This window comes from Aphanomyces astaci, assembly GCF_000520075.1.
Source record: "Aphanomyces astaci strain APO3 unplaced genomic scaffold supercont1.16, whole genome shotgun sequence".
Classification (NCBI taxonomy): Eukaryota; Oomycota; class Saprolegniomycetes; order Saprolegniales; family Verrucalvaceae; genus Aphanomyces; species Aphanomyces astaci.
In genome coordinates this window covers 351,085-371,689 of record NW_009798279.1, presented here as the reverse complement: position 1 = coordinate 371,689, position 20,605 = coordinate 351,085, and the positions used below count along the sequence as shown (strand labels likewise).

At 48.4% G+C, this 20,605-nt stretch overlaps 6 protein-coding genes across 8 annotated transcripts; 4 read left to right on the top strand and 2 right to left on the bottom strand.

Annotated features, from left to right (window-relative positions):
• The first annotated feature begins 1,702 nt into the window (after positions 1 to 1,702).
• H257_07608 (hypothetical protein) lies at positions 1,703 to 3,361 on the top strand. The gene is made up of 4 exons (XM_009833193.1): positions 1,703 to 2,286; positions 2,346 to 2,654; positions 2,709 to 2,893; positions 2,954 to 3,361. The coding sequence occupies exons 1-4, from the start codon at positions 1,930 to 1,932 to the stop codon at positions 3,210 to 3,212; spliced, it is 1,110 nt and encodes a 369-aa protein (XP_009831495.1). The 5' UTR covers positions 1,703 to 1,929; the 3' UTR covers positions 3,213 to 3,361.
• A 1,924-nt stretch (positions 3,362 to 5,285) lies between these two features.
• On the top strand, positions 5,286 to 6,664 carry H257_07607 (hypothetical protein). The gene is made up of 4 exons (XM_009833192.1): positions 5,286 to 5,696; positions 5,756 to 6,064; positions 6,120 to 6,304; positions 6,347 to 6,664. The coding sequence occupies exons 1-4, from the start codon at positions 5,313 to 5,315 to the stop codon at positions 6,600 to 6,602; spliced, it is 1,134 nt and encodes a 377-aa protein (XP_009831494.1). The 5' UTR covers positions 5,286 to 5,312; the 3' UTR covers positions 6,603 to 6,664.
• Positions 6,665 to 8,240: 1,576 nt separating this feature from the next.
• On the bottom strand, positions 8,241 to 10,710 carry H257_07606 (hypothetical protein). The gene is made up of 7 exons (XM_009833191.1): positions 10,563 to 10,710; positions 10,016 to 10,492; positions 9,798 to 9,959; positions 9,618 to 9,745; positions 9,186 to 9,470; positions 8,913 to 9,121; positions 8,241 to 8,841 (listed from the first exon to the last, which is right to left on the bottom strand). The coding sequence occupies exons 1-7, from the start codon at positions 10,677 to 10,679 to the stop codon at positions 8,336 to 8,338; spliced, it is 1,884 nt and encodes a 627-aa protein (XP_009831493.1). The 5' UTR covers positions 10,680 to 10,710; the 3' UTR covers positions 8,241 to 8,335.
• A 109-nt stretch (positions 10,711 to 10,819) lies between these two features.
• H257_07605 (hypothetical protein) lies at positions 10,820 to 14,771 on the top strand. Of its 3 annotated transcripts, XM_009833188.1 has the most exons (11): positions 10,820 to 11,519; positions 11,689 to 11,845; positions 12,486 to 12,564; positions 12,657 to 12,784; positions 12,868 to 12,942; positions 13,043 to 13,142; positions 13,240 to 13,394; positions 13,454 to 13,765; positions 14,072 to 14,278; positions 14,322 to 14,541; positions 14,587 to 14,771. In XM_009833188.1, exons 1-11 carry the CDS (start codon positions 10,850 to 10,852, stop codon positions 14,692 to 14,694), a joined length of 2,211 nt encoding a protein of 736 aa, XP_009831490.1. In that variant the 5' UTR covers positions 10,820 to 10,849; the 3' UTR covers positions 14,695 to 14,771. The 3 variants fall into 3 exon arrangements, with proteins under 3 accessions (XP_009831490.1, XP_009831491.1, XP_009831492.1); XM_009833189.1 differs by having other exon boundaries at positions 14,322 to 14,771; XM_009833190.1 differs by having other exon boundaries at positions 13,454 to 14,278.
• A 1,617-nt stretch (positions 14,772 to 16,388) lies between these two features.
• H257_07604 (hypothetical protein) lies at positions 16,389 to 18,013 on the top strand. Its single transcript, XM_009833187.1, has one exon. It carries the CDS (start codon positions 16,420 to 16,422, stop codon positions 17,983 to 17,985), a length of 1,566 nt encoding a protein of 521 aa, XP_009831489.1. The 5' UTR covers positions 16,389 to 16,419; the 3' UTR covers positions 17,986 to 18,013.
• A 13-nt stretch (positions 18,014 to 18,026) lies between these two features.
• H257_07603 (hypothetical protein) lies at positions 18,027 to 20,490 on the bottom strand. The gene is made up of 4 exons (XM_009833186.1): positions 19,877 to 20,490; positions 19,649 to 19,809; positions 18,681 to 19,198; positions 18,027 to 18,628 (listed from the first exon to the last, which is right to left on the bottom strand). Exons 1-4 carry the CDS (start codon positions 20,453 to 20,455, stop codon positions 18,231 to 18,233), a joined length of 1,656 nt encoding a protein of 551 aa, XP_009831488.1. The 5' UTR covers positions 20,456 to 20,490; the 3' UTR covers positions 18,027 to 18,230.
• Positions 20,491 to 20,605: the final 115 nt, after the last annotated feature.

Here is a 20,605-nt window from a genome sequence, read left to right as displayed (position 1 = left end):
TTGATGTAGAATATAATTACCTCTTGAAATGATTAAATTTTTGAAAGCGGTCTGTGATAGGCTGCATTAATTTTCGAACATCGAAGCACCATGACCAATCAGATTGTAGAATTCAGCGTCTAACTCGAAGACAGGGTGGGCGTTGCATTCCGTCCGTCCCAGTATACTTGATGTTGGTTGACTGATCGAGACGAATGGTTGACCAATTTCGTGTGAAAAGTACTCTCAAGTCATGCTACAATACGTGGGCAGAAGAAATTGATGTTTCTTTACTGTTAGTACGGTGCTGTTTCTGGCTACTCTCTGAGTATTACTTGTACTTTTGCTTCTGGCAATTTTACTTCGGTGTACCCCTACTCTCTGAGTAATACTTGTACTTTTGCTTAACTTATGGCAATTTTACTTGGGTTTTTACCCGCTACTTTTAGCCACACTTTCTTATTCTTCGTTGCATCTATGCACTTTGTGGTATTTACCATGCTCTTCGAGCACCTTTGCTGTGTGAGCACTCTTGAATTTATGCATTACCTTAGGCTTTTGCCTCACCCTATGAATAACCATGCACTTATGTGCTCAACACTATTTTTGTGTGTGTTCCTGTCCTACCTACTTCGCCTCCGTTCTCAGGGTGGCTTTTGTAGTGACATGCCTTTGGCACTTTTTGGCCTCCGCGAATTTTTCGCTAAGCCCTTTTTAGCCTTTGGCATTGCCTCTCTATGAGAACTTCGTCTCGAAGGCCTTTAGCAGTCCGTTGCCCAGTGGGGTGGCTGTCAAAAAGGGGCACTTGGCCGTTCTTGCTTTGGCCTTTTTCGCCGAGGTTCGGTCACTTACGGATAATATCCGGTCACCCGGAATTATCCGGTGTTCTTTCTCTGTAGAAGCCGGACTGTTTATGCCCAATCATACAGCTAATCAGCCCGTTAATGATCATCTTTGGTGTTGCCCTCGACCTCACAAGTGTTCTTCGTCGTCGTTCCTCCTCAGTGCTACCCCCTACATCGTCCCTCTTGACAGGCCGATACTAGAACCACATGTTATCGAATTGCTTCGTCAATTGTAACGCGCATGCTCGACCCTGTGTGTACTCTTCGGATTTTACTTCGCTCAACGCTTCATACCTCGTGCTTCGACCGAGCTTCTTCGAAGTTCGGTCCTCGAATTCGTACGCAGCCCTTGTTATCCGGATTCCCCAGGGGGGACGGATAAATCCTTGCGGAAATAATCCGGGAAAACCGAGAAATAATCCGGGAAAACCGAGAAATAATCTTGGGGAAACCGGGATTATCAGTAAGTGACCAAACCTCGGCGAAAAAGTCCAAAGCAAATACGGCCAAAGTAGCCCCTTCTTGACAATTTCTTCTACATTTCTCCATGGGAATGGGGTATAATTCCCTCATCAAAACAGTCCCACAGTTATTTTTCTCAGAAATCACTGCAATTTGAGTATTTATATAGAACTTTGTACGCTAGGACCACCTCACCTCTTACAAGGGGTGAAGTGCATTTCAGTGGTTAGCGATTGCTAAATCCCCGGGGATTTAGCATCGTATGTACTCACCGGGGGTCGGACAGAACCCCAGGTTACAGGGCTATGGGCGAAAAGGAGTATCGGGATGGGATAATTCACTCATTGACTGTGAAACAGGATTTCGGGTGAAATCAACAGTAGAACTGTTTTAATTAGGGAATTACTCTGGGAATGGGAGAGTCGAGGGTCGGACGTTGTAGTACTTTCTGCCCTACTACTACCTCAGTTCGCGCACAAGCGCATGCATGATTCAAGAAAATTGATTGTATAAGCCAGCCAAACAGTCAAACCAATAATAGGTGCATATGTACGGTAAGTAGCGTTAGAGCAGAGTCGTAAAGTATCTCAAGGTGAAGGTCAGATTGTACATCCGTACTCATCGGGCAGACCTCAAGACAAGCATGTCACCCAAGAGAGGCGCCTCCACGTGCGAGATTGCCGAGAGATTTCCCCCTCGGCGTCAGTATTTTCGTGAGAAGCAGCGCGAGTATCGCCGCAAGATGATTGCTGACGGGGCGACTTTTAAAGCGCAGTGCGTGCACCTTCAGTCGGTCCTTGTCCGTCTTCAAACAGCCAGGCCGCAGTCCACGACTCCGCGCGAAGCAAGTGATGGTCCGTTGTCCTGGCATTCCATTGCCAAAGTGTTTAAAGGAGAAGCCCATCGTGTCTTGACGGACCGCCAGTCACTGGTCGCCCAAATACAAGAGTTACAATCCCTCACGAAGTTCATGCAACGCTTTGTCATGATCAACATTCCGGTGCGTCTTCACATTTCCATAGACGCAGACGCGTTATATCGTTTCGTCTCTGGATGTAGCCACCCATGTCCCGCAGCAATGCGTGGCAGAATGCGATATTGGAGGCCGACCCGAGTGCTCGAAACCTGGCCAAGGAATGGCTCACGCAGCAAATGTACCACAACATGCACGAGGCGTTCGCGTTGCTTCCTGCCGTGAGCTATGACGATGACTTTTTCCAATTTGACATTCAAGCGTCGCACGAGAACGACGATCCGTTTACGTTGACGGAGCAGCTACAGTTCACGTGGCCAGGAACGGTACAAATGTTTCGACGCCTGGTCGAGACCAACATGCAGGCGGTGCATTTCACCAAGAATGTCGAAATGGCAAGTATTTACTTAGTCGGACGAATGGTCAACCTGACCTTTGTGTTTGGATAGGTGGTGGAAGAGAAGACATCCAACACGCGAATGTTTCACACGATCACACCCGAAGGCATATTCGTGAACTCGCTCGAACGATACTTCGTCGAAGCCAACCGGTTCGTCGTGGTCATGCGCCAAGTCGAACACGACGAAGCCCATCTATGTGATACCCTCCACAAGCAGCGTCACGGCATGTCGTGGTGCGTACTTCGTTCGGAGGTTGTTGTGGACGGTAGACTTAGCTTTTCCGTTCCATGTAGGACCGAGGTTCGGCAGGTATCGCCAACACACATCTTGATGCGCATTGTCAGCCATTCGTCGCATTTTTTTCGACCCGGCGGCGGGCTCGTGAGTGTGGACGAGCTTTCAGCGTTGTGGGGTATCGACATGACGGGCATCGAAGACGACGGCCTCAAGGATGAATACATGAGGTGCGAAATGATCCGACGGTCGTATGCGGATTTCTTGCCTTGGAGACAGCGTTTCATGGGCTTGATGCACCAGAGCGCGACAAACTAATTCTCTGGTCACACTATTGTGCTTTTCATGTAATTTGCCCGTTGTTTAACTGCGTTAAACAACCAGACGTTTAAAATAATGTAAGCCCGATTGAAAATAAAACAACGCTAACGTTAAATCCAAGTTCTGCTTTCAGCAGAATGAAACAACCCTTACTTTATTTCAGCCGCTAACTAATCGAGTTGCAGCACCAGGCCAACTTACGCAGAGTAACTACATACCAGTTCATCACGATGCATACCGTATTAGGATGTGAAATTGGAGTTCTATACATCGTGTAGTTGTACTGTACAACAACATCTTGATCGCCCGAAATCTCTACGCAGAGAGTGCTAACTTTTGCAAAATCACCCATATTTTGGAGACTATTATGACGTATTTCAAATGTTACCAGTACTTCACTGGATTAACATATACTGTAGTATTAATGCAATCTATACTGTATGTACAGTAACCTCTCGCTTAACTCCGCAGCTACTAACTCCACATTACTCACGATTAGGCCCAAAATATCGTGCTGACAACTCAAATAAAAACGAAAAATAGAAAAATCATATTATCATTTTGGAAATTATCGTATTTTCATAGGAATCTCGGTCATCACAGTGCAAAAAATGATTCATATCAATTGCCTCGAGTCGGTTCTGTGCAAGTAAATCGAGATCAACTTCGTCGTCGACGTTGTCATCACTAACAACGTTTTTCGACAAAAAGTTTACCCCAATATCTGCCTTCTCAAACGCAGTCTTAATTGTTGTGGGCGACACATTCCCCCAGGCAGCCTTTATGTAGGTCGCTGCGTCCAATACGTGAGGCAGTCGTCCATCCTTGACACCTGCTGAACAAGGACGCTTGGTCTTCGCGGATCTTTCGATCCTGTCCTTGACATCGTCATCCAACTCGTAGAAAGCAAGCACTTCGCGGAGTTGGAGAAACTGGTAGCGCGTGCGCATTCGAGCAGACAATGACAGTGAAACGTTCCTTTGGCACCTTTTGACGGGGTTCATGCGTCTCTGGCGCATGGTCCGGTTAAGCGTTATCCGGACATGATACAAAGTTTATACAGATCGAAAAACATCCGGATATCGAATGATTATACGGATGAATTGCTTGAATGGTCCGCACACGCTTTCGACGAATTTGCGATGCTCACATTCAAAACAAGGCAGCGAGATGAGCAGCCAACACACACTGTATGTCCAGGATGGGATTGACGAAGCCACCAGGCCCAATGCAACCACAGAGAGCACCGTGTCAATGTTCGGTGACTTGCTCGTAATGCACCATAACGTCAACGACGCAAATGATTTCATCACGAGCGTCTAGGCATGCGCCCAAGGGTTCACAGACGGGAAAGAATTTCTCCGACAAAACCCCCCACCCCGTACTCGGCGCATGAGGTTCAATCATGTGGCGCTCTACGCTATACTGCACGCACAAGGAAGAGGTGTGCAGTGGCCGGTCGACGTGCCAGTGGCATATCAAGTTCAGTTTTGGCAAGGCCATTCTGAATTATTCCATTACGTCGATAGGTTAGTCATTTAACTTTAATGTAACTGTTATCTAAACTATTTTCTCATGTCAGCTTTGTCGCACAACCACTTTATCATTGGAAATAGCTGAATCTATTCCTCACTGCCAAGTCTTTCTTCCAAGCGTCGATCCCTGACTAGAAGAGTATGTCAATAGTTAGATGCAACCGTCTTTCGTGTGACGTAGGGTCCTTCACAAACTCAAAGCCGAATTCGGAGATACATCGGTATTTGAAATTGTACCGTGTTTATTCTAAACTGGAGTGACATGGAGAATAATATCCAAATGGACAGAAGAATCGACAGAAGATTTGAGCCAATCAGATTACAGGAATCCATCAATCAACGTTTAAATAGTGTGTGACTTCATTTAGTGTGATTGCAATCCCATACGACAACCCTATACATACAAAATTTAGTAACGTTACAAAGAATAATCGATCGAATCAGAATATGTGTACATGATTCAAAAATAGAGCCAGCCAATCAGGCAAACCAAGAATGTGTGTATTCATATGGACGTTAAATACAGTGTCACCACGAGAAGGTCTGATTGTACATCCGAACCATGCATCGGGCAGAAGTCAAGACAAGCATGTCGTCCACCAGAGCCGCCTCTACGTACGAGGTTGCCGACAAACCTCCCCCTCGGCGTCAGTACTTTCGAGAGAAGCGTCGCGAGTATCACCGCAAGATGATTGCTGACGAGACGACTATCAAAGCACAGTGCGCGCACCTTCAGTCGATCCTTGTAAGTCTTAAAACAGGCAGGATGTCGTCCAAGGTGCCGCGTGAAGCAAGCGATGGTCCATTGTCCTGGCATTCCATTGCCATGGTGTTCAAAAGAGAAGTCCATCAGGTCTTGAGGGACCGCCAGTCACTGGTCACTCAAACGCAAGAGTTGGAATCCCTCACGAAGGCCATGCAACGCTTTGTTTTGACGAACATTCCGGTGCGTTCTCACATTTCCATAGAGGCAGGCGAGTGAGATCATTGCGTCTTTGGATGTAGCCAACCATGTCCCGCAGCAATGCGTGGCATAGTGCGACGTTAGTGGCCGACCCGAGGGCTCGAAACCTGGGCAAGAAGTGGCTCACGCAGCAAATGTACCACAACATGCACGAGCCGTTCGCGTTGTTTCCTGTTGTGGGCGATGACGAGGATTTTTACCAATTTGACTTTCAAGCGTCGGACGAGCTCGACAATCCGTTTACGTGGATTGAGCGGATACAGTTCACGTGGCCAGGAACGGTGCAAATGTTTCGACGCTTGATCGAGACCAACATGAAGGCGGTGCATATCTCCAATCATGTCGAGACGGCAAGTACTTAGACGAATGGAGGGTCAACTCAACCTGATGTTTTTGTTTGGTTAGGTGGAGGAAGAGGTGACAGCCAACACACGGCTGATTCACACGACCAGTCTGAACGGGAAGTTCGTGAACTTGCTCCAAGGCCACTTCGTCGAAGCAGATCGGTTGGTCAAGGTCATGTGCCAAGTCGAACACGACGAAGCATACGTATGCCATCCCCTCCAGAAGCAGCAACATGTCATGACGTGGTGCGTACTTAGGGGGTTGTTGTGGACTCATTTTGCATGTAGGACCGAGGTGCGACAGATATCGCCAACACACATCTTACTGCGCTTTGTCAACCGTGTGTCGCCCATGTTTCGACCTGCCACCGGGTTTGTGAGTGTGGACGAGTTCGCGGCGTTGAGTGGCATCGACGTGACAGGGGTCGAAGACCACCTCAAGGTTGAGTACGTCCAGCGCGAAATGATCCCACAGGCGCATGCGCGTTACTTGACATGGAGACAAGGTGCCATGGCTTTGATGCACCAGAGCGCGACAAACTAATTCTCTTAACTACTGTAGTATATATCGTAAGACCCCAATATTAATACTAGTATAAGAACACATTTTCTTTACAGTGGATGGCATGTACAGTACATACAGTATATATAATGCATGAGCGTTTACACCGCTTTGCCCAATACTAGTACAATTTAAGATGGAAAAATAGAGGCGAAAATCTACGATATTTTGGCAATTTCGAAGAAATCGGCAAACAATGAAAAATTATCATCTGTCTAGATCCAAAATTTGGAGAATTCATTATTTTGCCAAATACTCCGTTCCAAAATAAGTGCGCGAATAAGAAAAGTGATGTACGCCTCCTCGAATAAAACTACACAAACTCTAAGATCAAATACTTCAGAATGCATTTATACAGGTGTAACGATACACTTGTCCAATCAAATCATGCGAAACCATTGTCTCAGGACCAATCAAATCACGTTTTCAAGCAATTCTGACATTCACAGTCAACTCACCTCAAGAACCCTCCTAACGAACGAGCACAGGGACCATCCGCAATACCAACATGCATACATGTAGGAGCGCTTACTCGTCATCTTCCACACTAATTGGGTCGATGCCTATTTCAGCCATGGCAGAGATCATGTCGTGCCGATGGCCTCGCGCTCTTCGTTGGTAAGGTTGCGCCTTTCGGCTGTCATTTTGCGAATGATGGTAGTTGCAATTGTATGTTTTATATGAAAATTTGTATGCAAGTTTTGCACGCGGGCAATGGCCCCAGTACTTGAGATATCCCGCTCATTGTCACAGCAACAGAGAGCTCTGAGTGTCCTCTCTCCAATGAGCCAATCAAAGTTGAGTATTTCGAATTCCAATGGGCGACACTACGTTTCCAATTTACCTTGTGAATTTAATGATGGGTCATGTCCCCCCTCCCAAAACTCGCGCACTTATTTTGGAACGGAGGGAGTATCGTGTTTTTCGCCAAAAATATAGAACACGTTCAAGGGTCTATTTTTTACTGTCTGGATCAAACAGATTTCGAAAGAAAATGACAATTTTCAGTTCTTGCCAACTTTCAGAAAATAAGTCCCTTGAACTTATTTCTATATTTTTTGGCGAAATATGCAATATTCGGCAAAATATTGAGGGCTTGTCTGGCAACATGAAATATTACAATATTGAGGCCAAAACGCCATTTTGGGACCGAATTCAACAATTCTGATCAAAATGGAAAGATGTCTTGCTTGAAGAGATTTATAACCCAACTCCAATAATTCCGCGTGTAATTTACTCGTTGAGAAGGTCCAAAACGTCATATTATAAAATGGACCTATTACCTCCACTTTGAAAATGGCATTTTGGTTAATCCCGTTTTGCGAGAAAATAGAATATTATTTTTTAAATTTTTTCAGCCGCACCCTTTGAATTCTCCAAATTTTGCATCCAGACAAATAATTTTCTATTATTTTTGCCGATTTTCTTATCAGTTTGATCTAGACAGTCAAAATACTAGAAGATGACAACCAAATTCTTCGAATTTCATTATTGAACCAAATTTTTGAAATATTAATTGGGCAAAACACACCCATAGCATATTTTTTGGACGGTTAACCTGTTATCTGTATAGACCAGGTCAAGCAGCGTCCGGATAATCCTTTGCGTAAAAGTTGCACTGTAGCTACCAAAGACGATTCGATTATGATGGTTGTATATACAGGTAGTATACTTTCACTTGGCCATGAAAACCTATCTTGGCGGGTACACGCTGCTTACTCGACCTTGATGGAGCGGTAGATGGTCGAGACAAACGCCGACGCGGACTGGAACCCGATGAAGCCGAGCATGACGAAGAAGCAGTAGCTCATGATGGCCGAGTACCCAAAGTAGAAGACGGTTTGGAAGAACCCGTCCATGTCCGTGCTTGTGTAAAAGTACCAGATGCTGTACGCAAACACAAACACGCCTGTGACACCGCCGCTCCAAAAGCTTCGCCACCACCACCGGTGGTCCTCCCCCACCAGCTGAAAGTACGTCATCGCAATCGTCATAAACGCTGTCACAGCCACGAGCATCCAGAACGCCAAAAACAAAATCCCAAACAACGTGTAGATCTGCCGCCCCCAGATCGCCGCAAATATGTGATGCAGTTCAATGTACACGGCCGAGTACGGCAGACACCCCGACGCCACCACGTGCACCCACGGCGCCTTGTACCACGGGGGCTGCGGAATCTCTCGCGGGATCTTGTTGGTGCGGCACGGCGGCTGGTACACACCTACGTCGTCGTTGTCAGAAGGGGGGTGGGGGGGTAAACACAACAAGGAGGGGGGGGGTCGTTTTACTTACTCGTGGTGTTGCGGCCGGCAATCCCGCCAATGATCGTAAGGGGGACGTTCACGAGAAGGAACAAGCAGATGAGAATCATAATCGTGCCAAATGGCAGCGCCGCCGACGAATCGTTCCAGATGGCCACTGTGTTTAAGAACGCAAACACCCCCAAGAGCGGCCCGGGGATCACGAGTCCACATGCGACAATGTTCCACACCCAATTCTGCCTACACCATGTCGCAGACACACCAAAGCGTAATTGGAATCATGTCGCCCTCGACACTGACGTACCCGCCCAGTTGCTTGTACAAGCTCGCCGACCGGTACCCGCCAATGCTCGCGGTGAGCGGGTACGCCACCGCCAGCGCCGCCATGATGCCGCCGCGCTTGGTAGGATGGAACACATCCAGGAGCGACAGCGCCAACACCCCAAACAGCATCGCAAACAACTGGGCACCGGCCCCCACATACGCGCAAAACACGACCAGGTACGGCGGGTTGCGGAACACATCGGCGTGGACTAGCTTCCACCCCGTTTCTTCGTTGATATCGAGTCCATCCTCGGGGTCCATGTACCTATAAACCTGTCAGAAATCCAAAATGAAGAGATTTATCATAATAAACCTGTCATAAATCCAAATGAAGAGACTTATCAAAGACGAAGAGACTTATCATAGAACCATAAACGAACCTGTCATAAATGGAGAGACTTATCACACGTACCTGGACACGTCCTGCTTGAGAATGCGAAACATGACGATGGACAGGAACGCCACCAGCAGCATCACGAGCACAAACGAGTTGATGATCGACAGCCAGTGGATCTCGAGTACTTCTGGCAACAGCGGGTCCTACGGAAGCATCGAATTGGTGTATGACCATAAATAGTGTGATAGATAGTACCTTGACGGTGCGGTCTTCCCATGTCCACGCCGCCTCCTTGCGCCACTTGACAGAGTACGTGAACGAAGCTTCCTTCTTGCTTAGATCCGACAGCGCGTACTGGTACTCCGAGTTATCGGCCTTCTTGTTGTCCCCTCCCAGTGACATGTTGACCCCCACAATCTACACGAGATGAGAACGAGGACGGTGGGATATATAGTATGCATGAGTGACGGTACCACGAACTTGGGCACGGGGGATTTGACTTCGGTGTCGTCGACGTACCCCAACGCAATGTCGGCGTCGTTGTACGCAATGTCAAAGTGCACGTGGGTGTTGAGGTAGTAGTCGTAAGTCGAGGCCGCTGCGAACTTGTTGAGGTGCTGCTCCAGCACGTTCTTCCCCGGTGGCGCGTCCTTTTGCACGGCCTGGCCGACCATCGCCGACAGACGGATGTTGTCCACGTACATTTCAAACACGTAGTCGTCCTCGATCGCGTCCGAGAACGCCTTGACCGTCTCCGGCGTCATCGACACCTTGCACAGCTTCCCGTACGGTACGTCGATGCCAAAGTACACCTGGTAGTCGGTCACGATCTTGCGGTTCCCCGTGAGCAGCTCCCCCAAGTCGTGGTCGTCCCATTGACGCTCCTTGGGTTTACAGAACGGCAGCGTGTAGTAGTGATACGTCTCGGTTGGGTTGGCCGACGGGCGAATCTAAGAGACTTGGTTGTCAACGCCACGAACGCCGCGAGCAGTCCTAGCGTCGATGGCATATAGGACATACCGTGTTGGCCACGATAAACACCTCATCCTTCAACTCGTACTCGTTCGTGTCCTCACCAGAGGCCAGCGCAGCCATGCCCAGCGCGGCCGCCATCGCCATCGCCCTCACACCGACCATCTTCTTTTTGTTGATGTGTGGGACGAATCCGAATACACTGTACCGTAGAGGGTGGTTTTTTTGTTTGCGACATCCGGTTAATAACCCCATTATCCGGAACCACTAGTATTATCCGAACAAACGAGTTTTGGTTTTTGGGGCAACAATCAAAAAATCGCTCGGCGGAGAGCATGTCCCGTCGCGACCACAATGACCAGGCCAACTATAGCTACGGCGCATCGAAGCGCGGCAGAGAAGATGATAATGAACGCGATGTGAAGCGCAGAAGAGGAGATAATGGTGACCCCTTCCGTGGATGCCGCGGCATCTTTGCATGGGAAGACGAGCCGGATCCGACTTGGAAAGCTGCGGTGGAATCGCACGGCGGTGGCGTGCCCAAGTTTGCGACCAAGGGCGAATGCGAAGAGTTCGTCCAGAAGCATTGCGCGCCAGGATCGAACCCGGACTTCCGTAACTTGCAGCACATCTTCACGATGCTCGTCACATGGACGCAGATCGCAAAGATCTTGATTCCGGCCATGGAAAAGGTCGACAAAGATTATCCGTTCAAGGCACCCGCCGATCTGGGAGTCCGCAACGACAACCGCTTCCATGACACGGACGTCGAGAAGGGTATCAAATGGCGCATGGACCTGCCGTTCCACCGAGAAACGAACCGAGAGTCCACAATGCACACGCTCAAGTACTTGTTCTTCCACATGCGTTGCGGTATCTTGGTGATGATCCGAAATGGGCGCGTCGTGTTGTTTGCGCCATTTGCGAACAAGGACTACGAGAACAACTGGTCGGAGTTTTTAAAATTCGACAGCGACGACGGCACGTTTGAAGCGTATTATGGGGGTACGTTCATTTCAATCCATTGGAAATGATGTTTAAAATCCATTGGAAATGATGTTTAAAATCCATTTGAAATGATGTTTAAAATCCATTTGAAATGATGTTTTAAATCCATTTGAAATGGTGTTTAAAATCCATTTGAAATGATGTTTTAAATCCATTTGAAATGTAGAGAAACGCAACCACTACCGCCGTGAAAATATCATTCGGGACGTTCGAAAGTGGTGGGCCAACGGCAACATCATCTGCAATGAGCACTGCAAGGACTCGCGCCGCCATGAAGAGACGCAGTACTGGGGCGACCAGTTCCTGTCCCAGTTGCGAGACATGTACGAAGTCACTCTAGTCTTTGATGAGCAATTTTGATTGGATTTAGCTAGCCATGGTTTCAAATTCCTATTTAAACTGCTGTTTTTTTGGCGTGTATGGCTATCGTGTATGGATTGAAGTAATATGCTCTATATATATAATTTCCTCCACAGGTTGGTTGAAGGAACCGCCCGAGAATTGCTGGAACCTGCGACATATGATATTATATCGAAGTTTCAGGGATATCCTTTGTCATATTCATCCGTTTTAGCCAATCATATTGTAACCTTCGTTCGTTTTAGCCAATCGTATTGGCACGGAGAGAAGTTTTTTAAATGTTGCGAGGTGCTTCATCTATCGATATTTGTGATTTGTATGCAATATAAAAATATAGGAAGAATAAAATCGAAACACTTCCTCGTTCCATATAATACTATTTGTCTTGCAATTTTGTTTTCATTTCTTCGATTTCATATAAATAAATATATATTTTGCACCACGTTGGATTTCATATAAATATATATTTATCTTGCACCAGGTTGGATTTCATATATATATATATATATATTTATCTTGCACCAGGTTGGATTTCATATAAATAAATATATATATTGCACCACGTTGGATTTCATATAAATATATATATTTATTTTGCACCAGGTTGGACGACGCGTGCAAGAACCGCAATATTCCAGACTGTGAATTCTTTATCAACAAGCGCGATTACCCGCATTTGAAGGTTCGTTTTCGATATCTTCCACCTACTAACGAGGTTACTAGTGGACTACTACTAGTAATACTATCGTGAACGGTATTGACATGTATATGTAGAGCAACTTGTCCGAGCCGTACGGGTTTCTCTTTGACCGGGACGACAAGGACCCATCTCAAGACTTGCCCCTGGAGCAATTCAAATACAATTCGTACGCTCCCATCATGAGCTTTTACATTTCCAATCGGTACCCAACAAATCTATATATCACTAAAAACTGGAATAATCGTCCCATATATATATATATATACATATAAATGTTGCAATTAGATTCGCCGACATTCCATTTCCGTGCTCGGAAGACTGGGAAGCCGCCACGGGCCTCGTGTTTCCGCCTTCGTTCATGTACTACCGTTTGATGTAAAATAGTGGGTTATTTTGGGTTATTTTTGCGTATTTTGGATATAAATTTGGCCAAATTTCATGGAACGAATATAATGTATAGACACACCCATTGCAACAAGTGTAATTGCGGCGACGATCGGTACTGCCGCAACAACTTCGAGTGCTTTTGCGAAGGCGATCGTAAATACCACGGCATTTCGGTACGACATGTATATGTCAAGTCTATATATATATATATATATATATAGTTCCGAGCCCATATGGTTCGTATTATTTGATATATTCGATAATGTGTAGTCGGTGCGTGATTTGTTTACGGCGTCCAACTTTAAAAAGTTTGACAAAGCATGGGAAGACAAAGTGGACACGGCGTTCTTCCGAGGCACGGCCACCGGCGGCGGCACGACGAAAGAGTCGAATCAACGGTTGAATTTAGCGTATTTGTCCAATTTGTACGTGTCTTTATAAATATGTCTTACACTATATATATGTGAATATATTTCGTGGGTAGGTGGAAAAAGGAGCCTGAATTCCACCACATGGTGCACCCGGTGCCGTACTTGGATGCGCAAATCACGGCGTGGAACCTCCGCGACAAAAAGATCGCGGGACACCCGATGACATTTCTGCGGAAAGACAAGTTCAAAGGGCGCGGCGAGTTCACGGCGGGCAAAGAGCACTACATTCCCATGTACGAACAGTCTAAGTTCAAGTACATCTTGTACGTCGAGGGGCACTGCGCCGCCAACCGGTACGCGTTCCTTATGCGCCTCGGCAGCGTTATCCTCAAGGTCTCGTCCAAGTGTGTCGCCGACGAAATGTGGTACGAGTCCCTGAATATAGATATATATATATATGTAGAGAGAGAGAGGGTATGGTGTTTGATTGGCGGAGTTTTTTTTATTTTGTCCAATCAACGTGTTTCGGCTGCATCAAATATATATATACTGTATATAACGCAGCCAATCGGCACCTATATAAATATATGTAGAGAGAGAGTGAGGATATGGTGTTTGATTGGCTGCGTCTTTGTTATTTCGAGATGATTTTGTCCAATCGGTGTGTTTTCGACTACGTACGATCCTCGTGTAGTTCAAAATGAATGTCTATATGTGGGTATGGTTGAAAGGTACACGCCGCTGCTGGTGCCGATGGAAGACCACGTGCCGATCCAGGAAGATCTGTCCGACTTGGCCGAGAAGATCGCGTGGTGCCGCGCGCACGACGCCGAGTGCCGGGAGATGGCGGCGCGGGCCAAGCAAAAGTACGAAGCGTTCGTGTCCAAGGAAGGCATCTACGACTACATGGAGCTCATCACGACCCACGTCGCGCAACGGTACGTCGCTATGTTTAGATGTGTGTGATTGAAAGAGATGTAGGTACTCGGAGGTGCCGACGCACTGGGACTACGTCCGTCCGGTCGAGCACCACGAGAGGGACCCGCGCAAGCCGTCGCTGCAGTCGGATCGGGATCATTCGTGCGTGGGCAGCAAAAACCCGCGCCTCTGCACGGGATGCGAAGAGAACAAGGCGCTGCAGGCCTCGAGGAGGCGCAAGATGGACGAGCAGGACGCCGAGTACCACAGCAAGCGACCCAAGGTACGGTAATTGTGTCTAGGTCGAGAAGTGACTGTTATTTGCTAGTACCAACCGCAACGCTACAACCAAGCAGCGTCGCGCCCCCCCCCAGAGAGAACGTGCCGCAAATGCCGTCGAAAGATAACCGCGTGCAGTTGCAAGAAGGATGATTAGAGGTAGTAAGTAGGTGGGGAGTACATTTGTACTGAACAGTTTAACACGTTGAAATACTAGAGACATCATATACACTAGTATTAAATCGTACTGTAGTAAGTATAGACGTGCTCACATCATGTATTTCTTCAGCATATATACTAGAAATGTTGATATTGATAAATTAGATTTGCTGTGGAGCATATATAGTAAGCACAATATGATTGATAAATTAGATTGTATATATAGTAAGGACGTAACGTTACGATAGTGTGCCCATTATATTTGGTAACCAAAGTGTCGTGTGGGTATGTTGTACACGGACACTGCAACTTCGACGAATAAACGAATCAATACGAATGGGCACGTCGCCAAACCTAACGGATATATTAATAAATAATAGGAAGGCACAAAATTATTTAGTCAATTACCATTGCACTGCCACAGTCCCCTCCTCTTACGACACCCCAACTGGAATGAATATATCTGGCAGCACATTTGGTTTCGTCATATTGATATGTACATATACCTCGTCCCCCCCTCTTCGTGACCCCCACGGCGCAACGGTACCACACTTCGTTCGCAAACATATCTCATTCAAAGGAGAGTAGGGTACTCAGTGGTGCCGACGGCATGTTGGGGCTACATCCAACCCGAAGAACATCGCAAGAAGAGGTGTACAAGCCGTGTTTCAACCAGAACGGGACCAATTGTGTGTGGGCAGCAATTCCCCCCCCCGACGATGCACCAATGCCAAGAAAGCGAAGCGCTACAAAATGCACACAAGCGCCGCATGGGGAGCCAGGATGCCAAGCAGGCTTCGGACTTAAAATATCTTTATGATAATAATCTAGATAAGATAGCAAAAATAATCTATTTCTAATGTGACGTTGGATGCAATAGTCTATTTTCTGTGCCGGTAGATATCGATAATCTATTTTCCAGCTTCGTCCAATTATCCTCAACACACCTTCGCGAACACGAGCTAACTGCTGCTGAGGATGCATTGGTCATGTTCCTGTTGGGCCCTGGGCACTGCTGCAGTCCCCAGCACGCTGTTGAGCTACGCGGACGAACTTTTGGCTCCAAAACGTCACCGAATGGGACCAACAGCAAGTACAGCTGCTTGAAGTTAAGGTTAGTTGTTCCAACGAGCAACATGGATGAATAGCACTTCTGTCAGCGTTGCAACGTACATCATGACAGACCATAGAAAACACATGCATCCGGTGAATTTCGAGATGATCATATTCCTTCGCGCGAATGCATCGTATTGGAATGTTTACTCCCTTGTGGAATACGAAGTAATATATTTGAGCAATTATCGATATTTTGCATTACCAAACAATTATTTATTATCGAGGTTGTCGAATATCGTGAAATCTATTGGCCGAGGCGCCATTTTAGATAGTCGCAAGAAATATATTATTTGGGAAGCCTGATGCCAAGTACCACATCAAACGACCCAAGGTATGTTTTGATGTTGAGTTCATCTCACGATAGATGATAGAACGATTCGAACCAACTACATCATCGCACTTCATTGTACGACCAAGCAGCGTCACCAGACAGAGCGTGCCGCAAATGCCATCGAAAACTATCCGCATACCATTGCAAGCAGCACACTTGACGCAATATGTTCGAGTTAGTAGATATTAATAGAGTTGTAGACTTGGCACTTGGAGTGGACTTGCGTGGTTAAAAATAGCCCGCGCCTCGATTTCACGTTGAGGCAGGTAGACTCAGATGGGCCAGAAGAAGCGGCGGATCACTGCGAATGACCGCAACTACTCGGGCGGGTCCTTCAACATCAAGCGAGCGGTGGTGACCCCAATTGCCAACATAATGGCGGCGATCGGGGAAGCTCCTCCCCCCGGGGACGGGGCGATATCTGCCACTCCACCCCCGTCGTTGGTGTCGTCGACCAGTGTCAATCAAATGGTCATCAGTTCCTCGGCACCACGGCATTCCGTGCCCAACGCAGGCGGCATACTACGGCGCATCAGCGCCGGCTTTGTACGCTTGTTTTCAGAGATGACTGTGTCCGTGTCGGCCACGACCCTGACCATCCCCAGCACTTCCACCCCCAGCTCCAGCCAAGTAGCCCCCACGCCGTTGTGTCCGGTGGTGGAGCCCATCAACGTCAACGAAGACGGCAGCAGCCGCCGCGCGAGCAACTCCGTCTCTGCCATCCCCCGAGATGCCAGTGGATCCGTGGGCACAGCCATGCGGCGGATCAGCACGACCTTAACCCACATGTTCACCGACCCCAAGCCGCTGACAGACTCGACGCCCGCCGTGGACGGCAGCCCCAAAGGACGTGGCCACAGCAAGTCCGTGTCGGAGACGCTTGTGGCGATGGTGCATCGGGGCCCCGTGGACCGCTTTGGCCAGGGGAACGTCACGCACACGGGCCTCGATGCGTCGTTTGTGGACGAGGGGCTTCATGTGTTGATTGACGGGGCCCCCAACTCGACCGAGTTTGCGCAGCTGCTGCTGGACAAACTCACGGACGTGTTCACCAAATACACCAAAAGCGACGACTTTCAAATGTGCGTCAATTCGCCGCAGGTCGCAGGGGAAATCAAAGTCAAGCTAGTACAAGGCATCGCCGCTGCCCACCAAGCGGTCGTACCGTCCTTCGGGGGCGTATCTGCCGCCGCGTCCGTGGGCATCGCCATCATCCACCGCCACCCGAAAGATGCCATCGCAAGGCTGCACGTGATCAACGTGGGCAACACCAAGACGATTGTTGTGCGCCGCCAGGAAATCGTGTTCGAGTCGGCCTCACTCATGCTCGGCTTTCACCGCCCGCTGCGCGTGCCGTCAGTGCCTCCTAATTCGTCCCCCCATTCGCCCCCCGCGCAACCGACTATGCTCTACGAAATGTACCAGCTCGAGGCAGGGGACATAGTCGTGTCGTGCACGGACGGCGTGACCGACAACTTGTACGCCAACGAAATCATCGAAACGATCCAAGTTGTGAGCAAGTACCGCAACGCGAGCTGGGACTGGGTCGCCCAGGAGATTGCCCAAGTCGCGGCCAACCGCGTGGACCAGCCCCTGAACCGGCAGAGTCCGTTTGCCAAGGAGGCGGCGGGCGAACTCTACCGGTCCATTGACCTCGACACGGAACTTCTCGGGCGATACGCGTCCTTGTTACGGCAGGACGTCAACTTGACCAAGACGGCACTGTTTCGCAACACAAACACAAGACAAGGAGACGACTTTCCACTCGATCAACTGGCGCAATGGGCCAAAGCCATCGTGGGCACGGCCGACGACGCCACCGTGGTCATTTCCACAATCTAATAATGCAAGTATTATCGAGTAGCTTGGGGTTATTGAATTTGCTTGTTGCCGACAACTTGACATGCAGAACTCGCCGTGGACGTGTGCTGGATAAGCTACGGAAGGAGACTCACAAGGTGGGCTATTCTATGATTTATGAACTACCCTTGCAAACACGAGCTGTTCTCGATCGATTCGCATAGTAGGCGAGGCTACGTACTCTACTAGCTCGCTACATATGAACGCATATACAAGAGAAGATGCTGCTACGCATGACGCCCCGATACTCGGTTGGTGGACACCATGTGGTTGGCATCGACAATCGTGTGGGTGAGCTCTGTCGTGGCGGGCGTGTTGCTCTGGTTGAGCGTGAGCCGTCCGTTCACGACGAGGAGGGGGTTGATGCTGCTCATGACTTGCTCGTTCACGGAGATGCCGTCCAGGTACTGCTTGAGCACGGCCTGGAGCTCTCGGTTCTCGACTTCGACGCGCGCCTTTTCGTTTTGAATTGCCATCGCGTCCAACAGCGCCTTGTTGTAGCGCTTCCAGAACAAATCCAAGTACTCCCACTCGGACACGGCCTCGCCCGTGGCAAAACTCCCGTGCGGCTGGATCAAGCCAAGCTTCAAGTGGTTGTCCACGGCGCCACTGCCACTCGTCGCCACTACACTCAAAACACACCTCCATGAGAACGTGCCACGTCTTATCGTTCTCACCGGCGATGCCTTGCTTGAGCGCGTTCACGTCGTCCGCGGCCTGCTGGGCGTCTTCGATGGTCGAGTGGTAGAACGGCAGCACCTGCTCGCGCTCGGTCTCGAGCTTTCGCGCGAGTTCGCCCAGCTTGAGGATGCGTTCGGCGAGCTCCTGTGACGCCGTCAGCTTAAGGTTGGTTTCCCGGGCGTTGTGGCTTAGGGTTGTGAGGCGCTTCTTGTGCTCGTCGCGCATGCGGTTCATCTTGGCCTTGAGCGACTGAAAGTGGCCGCCGATCTGGCTCTTCTCCTCCTCCAGCGCCTTGTTGCGGTCCGTGCACTCGCGCACGTTTTGTGCAATCTTGGTCCGCCACTGCGTCAAGTTGGCCTGCAGCCGCTCGATCTTGCGGATCTTGATCTCAATGTCCTTGCTCAGCTCTTGGTCCTTTGCGGTCAAGTACTTGAAATCCTGCGTGCGCTGGTCCGTGTTTTGCAAGTAATTGAGATGTGCCGTTTCGAAATGTTGCTCCAACTCTTCAATGTTGCTACAACCCACGCCGACATCGTCGATATAATATATATACATAAGATATACATACTGTATATATACATAAGATATATATACTGTATATATACATAAGATATATATACTGTATATATACATAAGATATATATACTGTATATATACATTAGATATGTATTCTTTATACATACATTAGATATACCCGTATAGTGTATATATATTCCGACAGGTGATATTTCACAACCAGCCGACACTCGTTCTCAAAATTTTGTTAATCCATTGCGTCATACAAATTTGAAGTATATTCAACAAATTTAAAAGTAAATATCAGTTATTACATGAAAATTATCAGTTATTACAGGAATTAGTCTTTCGCAATACATATACACTATATAGTATATACTGTATATATACATTAGATATATATATCGGATATACTTTCGAAGGCAAGAAGAATGGTAGTGCGATTTACCTGTCCAGCGTGATACGCAACACGTTGATGTCTTCGAGGTTTTTGTTGCGGATTTCTTCGCGCAGCTGTTCATGCTCTTGCCTCGCCTCAGCCTCGCGCTCCTTTTCTTGAGTCTCCACCGCCCTCATGATGCTGAGCAGCTCGTTCTTCTCCACCGTGTGCTGCATGCATACCCCCATTAACGTTACCATCAACTAACTAGCAACAACGAACAACTAACGAACGTACTTGCTTGTGAATTTTGTCGCGCTCGACGCTAAACTCACGCTCCAACGCGTGCAGATCCTTTTCAAACTCGTCTTCGAGCCCCAAGAGGCGGCCGTCCTGGAGGTCGATCAGATGATCGACGTTCAACAGATGCGACCGCAGCGCCATCTGGAACTGCTCCTCGGCCTCTTCCAGGTCGCGGTCCAGCATTTGGATGATCGCGTCCTTGCGGTCCACGTCGCGCTCGTGGTTCTGGGACTTGATCTCGACGTCTTTTCGCAGAGCTTCGACCTTGACGAGGCGCATGATCTTGCGCCAGTGGTTCTGAATCTTGAGTTTGTTCATCTTGGAGATCTTTTGCTCCTTCTCCATAAACTCCTTGAGCTGCGCCTTCTTGGTCACGGCCAGTTTCTTCAAGTAGTCGCTCATCTCGAGCCGGTTGATCGAATCCGCGAGCCGCCGCTCCTCGTCCGTCATGCCCTTGCCGTCCTTCTTGCCCTTCTTGTCCTTGCTCGACCCCTTCACCGCCTTGCCCAGCTGCGCACCACCGCGCACCTTGCGCGTGACATAGTACACCTTGCCCCCGCCGCTGGATGGCATCGTTCAAAGGCCGTCGAGGTGTTAATGGTAACTGGTGCGCAAAACTGCCATAGAGTGAAACGCTCGCCACGATTAAGATTATAATTGTGTAGGTAGCATAGTACAGCTGATATCATCGATACATGGTTCTACAGTAGCCCTTGGGGTGTC

Bases quoted from the DNA above. Each gene is read 5' to 3' on its own strand.
- H257_07604 (XM_009833187.1), top strand. From the start codon at position 16,420: ATGGGCCAGAAGAAGCGGCGGATCACTGCGAATGACCGCAACTACTCG.
- H257_07603 (XM_009833186.1), bottom strand. From the start codon at position 20,455: ATGCCATCCAGCGGCGGGGGCAAGGTGTACTATGTCACGCGCAAGGTG. The intron at 19,199-19,648 runs GTAAATCGCACT...CGTGGGTTGTAG, and splicing joins TTGCGTATCACGCTGGACAG to CAACATTGAAGAGTTGGAGC. The intron at 18,629-18,680 runs GTGAGAACGATA...TTTTGAGTGTAG, and splicing joins GCTCAAGCAAGGCATCGCCG to TGGCGACGAGTGGCAGTGGC.
- H257_07608 (XM_009833193.1), top strand. From the start codon at position 1,930: ATGTCACCCAAGAGAGGCGCCTCCACGTGCGAGATTGCCGAGAGATTT. The intron at 2,287-2,345 runs GTGCGTCTTCAC...CTCTGGATGTAG, and splicing joins TTGTCATGATCAACATTCCG to CCACCCATGTCCCGCAGCAA. The intron at 2,655-2,708 runs GCAAGTATTTAC...GTGTTTGGATAG, and splicing joins TCACCAAGAATGTCGAAATG to GTGGTGGAAGAGAAGACATC.
- H257_07605 (XM_009833188.1), top strand. From the start codon at position 10,850: ATGTCCCGTCGCGACCACAATGACCAGGCCAACTATAGCTACGGCGCA. The intron at 12,785-12,867 runs GTACCCAACAAA...TGTTGCAATTAG, and splicing joins AGCTTTTACATTTCCAATCG to ATTCGCCGACATTCCATTTC. The intron at 12,943-13,042 runs GTACTACCGTTT...TATAATGTATAG, and splicing joins GTGTTTCCGCCTTCGTTCAT to ACACACCCATTGCAACAAGT.
- H257_07607 (XM_009833192.1), top strand. From the start codon at position 5,313: ATGCATCGGGCAGAAGTCAAGACAAGCATGTCGTCCACCAGAGCCGCC. The intron at 5,697-5,755 runs GTGCGTTCTCAC...CTTTGGATGTAG, and splicing joins TTGTTTTGACGAACATTCCG to CCAACCATGTCCCGCAGCAA. The intron at 6,305-6,346 runs GTGCGTACTTAG...TTTTGCATGTAG, and splicing joins CAGCAACATGTCATGACGTG to GACCGAGGTGCGACAGATAT.
- H257_07606 (XM_009833191.1), bottom strand. From the start codon at position 10,679: ATGGTCGGTGTGAGGGCGATGGCGATGGCGGCCGCGCTGGGCATGGCT. The intron at 9,746-9,797 runs GTACTATCTATC...ATGCTTCCGTAG, and splicing joins GGGAAGACCGCACCGTCAAG to GACCCGCTGTTGCCAGAAGT. The intron at 9,122-9,185 runs GTACGTCAGTGT...GACATGGTGTAG, and splicing joins TTGTACAAGCAACTGGGCGG to GCAGAATTGGGTGTGGAACA.